The 11,480-nt window shown below is 37.4% G+C and overlaps 1 protein-coding gene across 1 annotated transcript; it reads right to left on the bottom strand.

Moving 5' to 3' along the window:
* Nucleotides 1–6,154: 6,154 nt before the first annotated feature.
* On the bottom strand, nucleotides 6,155–8,881 carry marcksl1b (MARCKS-like 1b). The gene is made up of 2 exons (XM_037795531.1): nucleotides 8,568–8,881; nucleotides 6,155–7,616 (listed from the first exon to the last, which is right to left on the bottom strand). Exons 1-2 carry the CDS (start codon nucleotides 8,652–8,654, stop codon nucleotides 7,032–7,034), a joined length of 672 nt encoding a protein of 223 aa, XP_037651459.1. The 5' UTR covers nucleotides 8,655–8,881; the 3' UTR covers nucleotides 6,155–7,031.
* Nucleotides 8,882–11,480: the final 2,599 nt, after the last annotated feature.

Here is an 11,480-nt window from a genome sequence, read left to right as displayed (position 1 = left end):
CTCCCGAGGTTGCAGCTACAACCAGACAGTGTCTAGACTAGTCTGGTATAGAGAGCACACAGAAACAACAGTTGTGTCTTTAATTTAATCAGTGATGTAGAGGCAATCCAGCTTATAATGTCCAGCAATTGATAAACAATTAATCAGTTAATGTGCATACATGAGCATCTGTATGCAGGGAGATCATAAGTCACTGGGGTTCAGTGTGATGACATTTGATTGTGCTAAATGAGGACACAAATATGAATGTGAATTAGCCTAATAATGTTGGGCATTTTTTTGCATTTCATATTTCTGGAATACATTGTGATATGAATACATTAAATACAAACCCTGTACCACTCCGAAATCCCCAGGATGTGTCCTAAATCAAACCCAAAAAAAAGAAAATGCAGATATCACACTCGTAAAAAGAAATCAGACAGTGTCTAGAATGGTATATAGAGCACACAGCACTATAGTTTTGTCTTTAATTCAGTGATGTAGAGGCAAACCAACTTATAATGTCCAGCAATTGATAAACAATTAATCAGTTAATGACATACATGAGCATCTGTGTTGCTGCCCCCCTCTGCAGGGAGATCATAAGTCACTGGGGTTCAGTGTGATGACATTTGATTGTGCTAAATGAGGACACAAATATGAATGTGAATTAGCCTAATAATGTTGGGCATTTTTTTGCATTTCATATTTCTGGAATACATTGTGATATGAATACATTAAATACAAACCCTGTACCACTCCGAAATCCCCAGGATGTGTCCTAAATCAAACCAAAAAAAAGAAAATGCAGATATCACACTCGTAAAAAAAAATCAGACAGTGTCTAGAATGGTATATAGAGCACACAGCACAAGAGTTTAGTCTTTAATTCAGTGATGTAGAGGCAAACCAACTTATAATGTCCAGCAATTGATAAACAATTAATCAGTTAATGTGCATACATGAGCATCTGTGTTGCTGCCCCCCTCTGCAGGGAGATCATAAGTCACTGGGGTTCAGTGTTATGACATTTGATTGTGCTAAATGAGGACACAAATATGAATGTGAATTAGCCTAATAATGTTGGACACTTTTTTGCATTTCATATTTCTGGAATACATTGTGATATGAATTCCAATACATTAAATACAAACCCTGTACCACTCCGAAATCCCCAGGATGTGTCCTAAATCAAACCAAAAAAAAGAAAATGCAGATATCACACTCGTAAAAAAAAATCAGACAGTGTCTAGACTGGTATATAGAGCACACAGCACAAGAGTTTAGTCTTTAATTCAGTGATGTAGAGGCAAACCAACTTATAATGTCCAGTAATTGATACACAATTAATCAGTTAATGACATACATGAGCATCTGTCTTGCTGCCCCCCCCCATCTGCAGGGAGATCATAAGTCACTGGGGTTCAGTGTGATGCCATTTGATTGTGCTAAATGAGGACACAAATATGAATATGAATTAGCCTAATGTGGGATATAAGCAATAACCTCAATCAACTGTCCTCCCTCCATGACTGCTTAGCAGCAACCAAAGACTGGATGTCTCGCAACTTTCTCCACTTAAACCCTGGTAAAACAGACATTCTTTTAATAGACAATTTTGCTACAGCAGTTCATCAGTTTATTGGAGCACTTCAATCCAATATCAGTCCTACAGCTAAGAATCTTGGTATCATCTTTGACCGGAATATGACTTTTAACCATCATGTCATTAATGTCAGAGACCTGCTTTCTCCAGCTAAGAAACATTGCAAAAATCAGATGCATCTTGTCCTCCACGGATCTTGAACTATTAATTCACACATTCATATTCTCCCGTCTAGACTATTGTAATTCCCTCTACACCTGCCTCAGTCAATCTGCTTTAAATCGCCTCCAGGTGGTTAAAAATGCAGCGGCAAGATTATTAACCAGAACTAGCCATCGGTCTCACATCACCCCTGTTCTGGCATCCCTCCATTGGCTCCCTGTAAAATTCAGAATCAACTTTAAGATCTTGCTATTCTGTCTATTCATTGATGGTTTAATTATGTAGTTTTTTTCATATATAAATGTATCTAAGCTTGGATCTTGGCGTCTGAAATCTCCAATATGCCTAACTACTAGGGCTGTCAATCGATTCAAATTTTTAATCACGGTTAATCGCATGATTGTCCATAGTTAATAGCGATTAATAGCAAATTAATCACACTTTTTTTGTATCTAAGGCAGATCTGTCAAGTATTTAATACTTTTATCAACATGGGAGTGGGCATACTGTAAATGCTTGCTTTATGGAAATGTATGTATATATTTATTATTGGAAATCAATTAACAACACAAAACCATGACAAATATTGTCCAGAAACCCTCACAGGTACTGCATTTAGCATAAAAAAGATGCTCAAATCATAATATGTCAAACTGAAGCCCAACAGGCAACAACAGCTGTCAGTGTGTCAGTGTGCTGACTTGACTATGACTTGACCCAAACTGCATGTGATTATCATAAAGTGGGCATGTCTGTAAAGGGGAGACTCGTGGGTACCCATAGAACCCATTTTCATTCACATATCTTAAGGTCAGAGGTCAAGGGACTTCTTTGAATATGACCATGCCAGTTTTTCCAAAATTTAGCAAAAGTTTGGAGCGTTATTTCCCCTACAAGCTAGTATGACATGGTTGGTACTAATGGATTCCTTAGATTTTTTAGTTTCATTTGATGGCGGTATCTTCACTCTAGCTTTAAAACCGAGCCCGCTACAACCTAAAAATCGCAAGTTGCGCTAATGCGTTAATTAAGTTAGTGACGTTAAAACGAATATGCATTAATGCGTTATTATCGCGTTAACTTTGACAGTCCTACTAACTCCATATGCATATTGCCTCCATTATTTCATCAAAACATATAACAAGACAACTTCAGGTGTAGACCTTTAAAAACTGAAAATACCACATTTTATTTCTGTATGTTTTTCAACAACATAGACATATTTACATTCATTTTATTTCATTTGTTTATTTGACAGGGACAGCTCTTATTGATCAAGACATTTTTTAAAAAATGACAGTTTTCATCAGTTGTCCCTGGTCCCAGATGTTTGGAAGGTACCCTAAAATAGAATAAAATTACATTTACAAGAAGATGTATTGAATATACAGTAGGTCATGTGTTTTGGCCATTCATATAATGTCAGACAGGGACATGTACAAATGCATGTTCTTGCCAATTTCTGTACATTTTATAACACAGCTATAAACATAATTTGAAGAGTGCATGAAGTGTATATTTTTCTAAACGTACTCACTGTCCTGTTTTAGTTTATTGTACAATGAGACTGATTATGCGTATTGATGCAGGCTTAGTACTGGAACAGATTTGGAAACCAGACAATAGGTTATCAGCTTTGTGGTGTTCCACACAATGACCACCAGGTGACGATGTAAACTCACTTGTGTTTGACTGTAATCTCTGCAGATCCCAGTCATTGCTGAATGAGAAATGCAGCACCCATGAGCAGATCAGTCACAGAATCTCATGTATAGTATGCAGTGCAAACAAAACTAGCGATATAGAGGATAAACAAAAACGCTGGAAAGATTAACTCATTGTGGAGCAGCCATGAATATTACAGTTTACTGTAGCTGCTGCCAGCGGTGTGTGGAAGATTTACAAACTGAGTTGTGATGCTTTTGCTTGCTATTTAAAGACCGTTATTATAAAATGAATCTACTGTTTGAGCTTAAGAAATCGTCCGCCTCAAGAGGCAGAGAGCTGTATCAATGTGGAGCCACAGCTTTGTTTCAATAATTCATAATTGTTTGAAGGCTGGGTCCAAATGTAGCTCAGATCTCAACTCATCATATCACCATGTGAACTAGGTCAGTCCATCCAGAGCGGGATTGCTGTGTTCAGTTAGCCGTGTTCAGTCGCCTCCATCAAATAGAAGGAATACTGTAGATATGAAGGAGGAGGAGCGAGTTGGCAGAGGTAATGGAGCTCATCTCAGGGCCAAAAGACTAATAGAAGGTCAGGGGTCACTGGAGCTAACATGGTGGTGTTGGTGTGTTCAATTATCTCCAAACCAATCAGCTACAAACATGTGGGTGTTTCTTGCTTCAGAGAGAATCACAGAACGACCTATGTGACGTGTCGAGGGAGTGCCACATGGAATAATTTGACACCTAATCTCATATACTGTAAATGTTTTCACACATATCATCTGTCACTGTCATATAAATACTGTACATAATCATCCAGTCCATGTATCAGTATTTATTTCTTGGCACTATTTATATTGTTTACAACTTACAGAACACCTGACTTATATAAAGACGTTTTATTTTCATTATATTGTTGCTTTTTATATATATTTATGTTTTTTTCACTACCTGTGTCTATTCTTTACCTTTATTTGTCCAGCCTTTTTGTCCTTGTTCCTAGCTGTTATTTCTATTTTTGTGTAAGTACATCGAGAAAGATGCAAAAAATGGAGTCAAATTCCTTGTATATGTGCACACATACTTGGCCCATAAAGGGGATTCAGATATCAGTTAAGATACTGGACTTTTGCGTTGATTATTAGTGATGGATAATTGTCTTTGTTGTCTATTTATTTATGTTTCTTTATGTTAAGGACAGAGGGTGTCGTAGGTAAACTGTACAGATTGTAAAGCCCCTTGAGGTGATTTGTGATATTGGGCCATATAAATAAATTGGACATGTCTGTTTGAAGCTTGGCCAGAGTGAGTGACAATCCAATAATGGCTAATAAACTCATGCATGAGGAGAATAAAACTTTATTGATGTCAGAGTTGGGCCTAATCAGATTTTATGGGTTGCACTAATGAACTTTACTGTGATGTCACCACCTGGGGTTAAATGATTTGCTAATGTCACATCTGATACTACTGATGTAAAATCTACTGACCGTAAAACATATTTGACTACAATTATAAACTTAAAACTCAAAAATTCTAAATTGGCATAAACTATTAGATTATTCAGACATTTTAAATTTATTTCAATTGTTGATTTTTTTTACATTCATCTTTTCTTTTTTTACATTTTATTTGTTGTATAGTTTATTTTATTTTTATATTATTTTTCTACTGTGAAATATATTTACTGTTTTTTTGGTAATGAGAAATCTGAACATGTATGTTATGTAACTACTATATTGAACTTTCTAAATAAATTATTGAGAAAAAAAACATCTATCAAGAATATGCGTTTCCTTGTGTAAATGCCATATTAAAGCAAAACTATGTCACTGTGCTGAATAACAGCCACTGTAGTCACATGTGACAATTATAAGATAATGGTGGTTAATGGTAAAATGTAGTGTAACAGCACCACAAGTAGAAAACTGACCTCAGTCATGTCAGTTACATTGTTTTACTGGCATCCGGTGATGTTGCAATGGAACAAACAATTGACTTTCACTTTTGGGCAATATACGGCTGTGGCTCAGAGGGTAGAGCAGGTTGTCCACCAATCGGAAGGTCGGTGGGTCGATCCCTGGCTGCTCCGGGTCACATGTTGATGTGTCCTTGAGCAAGACACTTAACCCCAAATTGCTGATTGGCAAAGTTGGCACCTTAGTAGCCTCTGCCATCAGTGTATGAATGTATGGGTGAATGCTGACATGTAGTGTAAAGCGCTTTGAATGGTTGGAAGACTAGAAAAGCGCTATATAAATGCAAGTCCTTTTGCCATACGTTCTTTGGTTGAACTGAGAAATTATGTGTTTTATTGTTTATGAATTCAACTTTAAATTTGTAAAAGGAAGAATGTGTTATTTAATCTTTCAAAAGGTACTTAGTCTTGCTTTAAATTGGGTTTTGAGGTTGAATATGGGAGGACATGGTGTAGCTGCTCCGATTTAAGTTTGTTTTTTCTTTATTCTTTCATTTGTCTTATATGCCGACACCAAAGCGATGTAAAATGTCAGAGTCAATGAAGCATCTGCTTTTACACGCTGTCTCTTCAGTTTCAATTGTGCATTAAGTGGATGAATTAGAATTGTGTATCACTAATCCTTACTAATGGGTGTTTGTTGACACTACAGTTCTATAAAAACCTTTAATATGACAAACTCCAGACTCTCTCATTAATGTATACTACTTTATAACAAATGCAATGCATGATGTAAATAACCATAAAGACACAATAAACGGGCAGGTAACCAACATTTATTTACCATTATCAACTTTACAATAAAACCAGTAACATCTGTCAACATTAGCAAAATAAAGAACAGAAATCAATCCAATGTATTTACAGAGACAAAGCAGATTCAGGCTCACATACGACAGATAAACAACTCTGCTTCATATCAAACCGCAACAGTGAACATAGCAAGCTTAAGTGTTCTTTTTTTCATAGTAAGGTAAAAATCAAAGTTGTCTATTTTTTTTTCTCTTTAAACAAACAAGTAATAGCTTCTCTGAATCTTTAAGATGGTTCTCTATAATACACCACAAAATACTTCAAATTTGGGTTAAAATATAGGAATGTAAAAAGTTGGCGAGTCTCTTTAATTTTTCTGATTTCATTTTTTTTCTTTTTTTTTTGCTCTATTCAACAGTCATTTCAAGTGGTGGTGGTGTCCTAGTTTCTTATCTAGCTTCATTCCTTCAGGAAAGGAGGCATCTTGATCTGCAGATTTTTTTAGGGAAAAGATGCTCCATCCTTCATCCGTCTATACTTCATGGTGTCATCAGCTCGCGTTCTAGCCATTTAAAATCCAACTTTCCACATAGCGAACCAACCCCACAACCTAAAAACTCAGTCCAGGTCCAGATGTCGAGCAGTAACCAGGGAAGTGATCTAGTGAATCTAGTCTGTCGTCTTGTTATCATGACGAAAAGTGGCACGTCGAAGGAGTCTCTCACATACATGTGTATATATTTACATATACATATATCCATATACATATGTATACATATACACATATATATATAAATATATATATATATATACTCTTTAAATTTTCTCTCTCTCTCTTGAAAAACAGTTCACCCAGTTCATTGTGAGCTTTTAGGTACAATCACTCTTTCTTTTCAGAGGGAGCGGGGGTCGAGCTGCTCTCCTCTGTTGGTTTCGTGGCCTCGGGGGCCGGGGCAGCTGCTTCCTTGGCCTCCTCCTTGGGGGCCTCCTCTTTAGCCGGCTCCTCCGCCTTTGGGGCCTCGGGTGCAGCGGCAGCAGCACCAGCAGCAGCAGCCTCCTCCTTCACCTCCTCCTTCTTCTCCTCTGCGGGAGCAGCGGCTCCGTTCTCGGCGGCAGCGGCCTTCTCCTCAGTGGGGGTGGCGGTGGCGGTGGCGGCGGCAGCAGCAGCAGCAGCCGGTTCCTCTTTGACAGCCTCGCTCTTCTTGGTCTTCTTCAGATTGAGTTTGAAGTTGAAGGACTTCTTCAGGGAGAACTTCTTCTTCTTCTTCTTGGGGGTCTCCTTGGCCGCAGCCTCGCCTCCTTCGGGTTTGGCCGCCTCTCCATCAGCAGCGGGCGCCGGCTCGATGGCGTCTCCTCCAGCGCTGGCTTCAGGCTCCTTGGCTGCCTCGGCTGAGCCATTGGTGGCAGCAGCATCCCCATCAGGCTTTGTGGAGACGTCACCATTGGTTTTCACGTGTCCATTCTCCTGGGGAACAAAAAAAAAAGGTTGACACCAAATTAGTTCCAAATCTGACACAGAAATCTGACACAAAACCTCTCTGCACATGCATGAAAAACAAAGGGATTTTTAGAAGTGTATTTTCTCATTTTCTCCTCAGAGCATCGTCGTGCTCATCAATTAACCACCGTGTCGCCTGGCTGGCTCAGAGGCGACGCCTTGCAGTACCCTAATCAGGCGATAGGCGGCGGTAGCGCCTCACAGACCGCCTAAAGGTACCAGACAGACAATCTGCTCAACAAAGACAAGACTGGAGAGCTCATCGATGGAAGAATGAAAAAACACTTCCAATTGATGCTTTTTTTCCCCTTTTTTTTTTTTTTACCAAGATAAAAATTGATATTGCTTAATTAATACAATTAATATTAAAGCAAAAAATGTTTGTGACTTGATAATAAATTAATATGTAGGATACTATACATTCATAATGACCCAATAATAAAAGTATCAAATCTATGACTAAAAATGTGACTCATCTCACTGAAATTTTTGGAAAGTCCCAATAAGACCCGGGTCCAGACGACAGCCAGGCGTTTAAACAGGGAGGAGTGCCTACGTGCTGCCTGAGCTGCCCCCCCCCCCCCACCCTCATCCCCCTTTATAATGCCTGGCACTATCACACACGTTGTGCGGATTTTGGGTTAGACTTCACAAATAAACACAACTTGTCAACCGAAATAAATAACAGATAGCCCTTCTTTTTTTATTTTTTTTTATTCTGGGGATGCTCTGTGACCAACCCCATCAGGAGGAGACAGAGATGCTTTAAAAAAAGCCCCACCTGACTTGCCCCAAAATGTCCTCACATTTATTAATTCAGCGTCGAGTAAATGTGTTAAATTAATGTTTTTCTGTGATAAATTCAACTTGTATGGATTTCTACTCATGTCTATTGACAATAAATAGTGTAATTATTACCTGGCCATTGGTTTTGACAGCTGCACCATCAGCAGCAGCAGCGTTCGCCTCCGCGGCCACGTCTCCTTTGGATGCCTGGGATCCCATTGTCTTCTGTTGTGAGTTTCTGTTGTCTTCTAAAGCAAATTAAAAAGAAAAACTAAAAAAGAGTGGTGATAAGTTAATCCAACTCCAGGGCGAGTTACGTATCCAGCAGGTGAAAAGGATGAAAAGTGGTGGTGTTTTTTTTTGTTGCTGCTACTACTTCCCTTCGGTTTGCTCCTGTTGTCACCCCGGTAGAGAGAGACCCTCTAAACTCAACACTGGTTGAACGCGACGGTTCAACATACAGCAGGTTCAAGGCGCCACCCGTGGGCGGGACCTGTTGAGAGCTGGACCAATCAGCGAGCAGTCTGAGGGGCAAGTCTAGCCAGCTCCTGGCCAATCACCTCTGACTCCACTAATTGTCCCCGCCCTCTCAGGAGGACCCCCAGCAAGGAAATCAATTTAGTTTAAGCTGAATTTAGTGTTTTTAGAGGCTTGAAAGTAAAAAAAAAAAAAAAATAACACGATCACAAGATAAAAGATGATTCTTTTTCTTCCATGAAATCATTTAGGAGGACGGTCTGCAGGACAGATACTAATGCACTATACTCATTTTTAACAGTCTCTTCTGCACTGTAGTGCAGAAGAGATAGTTTATCAATTAGTTTATCAATAGTCTAGTTTATCAATAGTCTTTAATAGTCGTGTATCACAGTTGTTACCCTGCACTATATTCAGTTTTAACAGTTTTCTTCATCTCCTTGCAGTTTTATATCTGGTATATTGTTTTGTACTTTGCACTACTAACTTTTTTACTGCCTTTTCACTAACATGTTTTGCACTATGGAACTGTGATGCTACCTATTTTCTCTCCTTTTATCAGTGTGTCTGTTACTGTGTGTGTTCATTTATATTCTGTTCTAATGATGGTTGGGTCAAAGATAGATAGATAGATAGATAGATAGATAGATAGATAGATAGATAGATAGATAGATAAATAGATAGATAGATAGATAGATAGATAGATAGATAGATAAATAGATAGATAGATAGATAGATAGATAAATAGATAGATAGATAGATAGATAGATAGATAGATAAATAGATAGATAGATAGATAGATAGATAAATAGATAGATAGATGGATAGATAGATAGATAGATAAATAGATAGATAGATAGATATAGTAACTTTATTGATCTCGAGGGAAATTCAAGTTTCCACCATCACAGTTCCATAGCGCAAAAGATGTTAGTAAAAAGGCAGTAAAAAGTTAGTAGTGCAAAGTACAAAGTACAAAAAAATACCAGATTTAAAAATACAATATAGTGCAGGGTAACTCCAGTAGCTTAGTCTATGAAAGTGCACAGTGTGCATTATTATCTGTCCTGCAGACAGATAGATAGATAGATAGATAGACAGATAGATACATAGATAGATAGATAGATAGATAGACAAATAGATAGATAGACAGACAGATAGACAGACAGATAGACAGATAGATAGATAGATAGACAGATAGATAGATAGATAGGAGATAGATAGATAGATAGATAGATAGATTATTGTGTTACAGCAGCAGGTTATTTCAGGCAATGCACAGGAAGAGTACATACAAATGTACATGTCAAACACTATAGAGAAATATTTCAATAGATTACAGCATGTAAAGAATGTTAGAATACACTATAAATACACCCTACTACTTCAACTAGCATAAAAAAATCTAAATTATAAGCATATAGAATAACCCACTATATACATTAGCAAGTGTGCAATAACATAATATATACATTAGCAAAGTGTGCAAGATACTATATGCATTAGTAAATTGTGCAAGTTACAGTGTTTTCTTCTTTAATAACAAATATTTTATGTAGTGAATGTGCAAATTTTGCAAAAGATGTGCAAAATTCAACATGTGCAAGAATAATATAGGACGAAAACAGGATGGAGTGTGGAAAGATGAGGTATAGTCCAAACTCAGGGCATCTTGCTCGCAATAAGGCAAAAATGAGGACTAGTTAATGGTTAATTATTACAGCATTTGCATGTGTGGGTATGAAAGTATGTGTGCAAGTGCCTCACTACACTCGGAGTATATAGAAGTTGGTGTAAATATAACAAACCTGTAATAGGAAAGAGTGAATGAGTTTTGAAACGCGCTCTATTGACTCTGGTAGCTCTATAAAATGTAGTAATGTACTTACGCAGCATCCACATTGACTGATACCTAAATGACAGTACTAGTAATTGATACCTAAATGGCAATAGCCCAGTTCTATAAAATTGATTTATATAGCGCTTTTCACAGACATACATCACAAAGCACTTAACAAGATCATTATGCAAACATAGAAGAAAGAGCTCATATAAAACTGCGGTGACCACACGAGCCACATGATTTAAGAAATTAATAAAGAAAATAGTGCATAAAGAAATTAAACACAGTACATAATAAATACATAAAGTGCAAACCTGGTATATACACGATGCTAGGGCTGCAACTAATGGTTATTTTCATTAGCTGCATGATCTGTAGATTACTGTCTTGATTATTTTGTCTATAAAATGTCAGAAAATAGTGAAAAATGTCTGTTAAATGTTTTCAGAGTTCAAGTTGATGTATTCAAGTTGCTTTGTCCAACCAACAATACCAAACCCTCCAAAAATATTCAATTCAAAATCATTGAAGACTAAGAAAAACAGCAAATAGCAAGCTATTTTTGTTTTATTTTATTTTTTTCTTGACTTAGTAATGACATAAATGATAAATCAATAATCAAAAATGTTGCAGATTAAGTTTCTGTTTATCGACCAATATTTTAATCAACAGATTTGGTTTCAGTTCTAGTTTGTCAAAGTTCATGGCATGACATAATGCACTCC

The sequence above is a fragment of the Sebastes umbrosus genome, chromosome 15 (assembly GCF_015220745.1).
Source record: "Sebastes umbrosus isolate fSebUmb1 chromosome 15, fSebUmb1.pri, whole genome shotgun sequence".
NCBI classification, from domain to species: Eukaryota; Metazoa; Chordata; class Actinopteri; order Perciformes; family Sebastidae; genus Sebastes; species Sebastes umbrosus.
Note: the sequence above shows the minus strand (reverse complement) of the source record. Positions and strands in the feature narration are given on the sequence as shown.

What these genes read in the sequence shown, in the direction of transcription:
- marcksl1b (XM_037795531.1), bottom strand. Translation starts at nt 8,654, where the DNA reads ATGGGATCCCAGGCATCCAAAGGAGACGTGGCCGCGGAGGCGAACGCT. An exon ending in CTGTCAAAACCAATGGCCAG is followed by an intron (nt 7,617 to 8,567) that starts GTAATAATTACA and finishes TTTGTTCCCCAG; the next exon opens with GAGAATGGACACGTGAAAAC.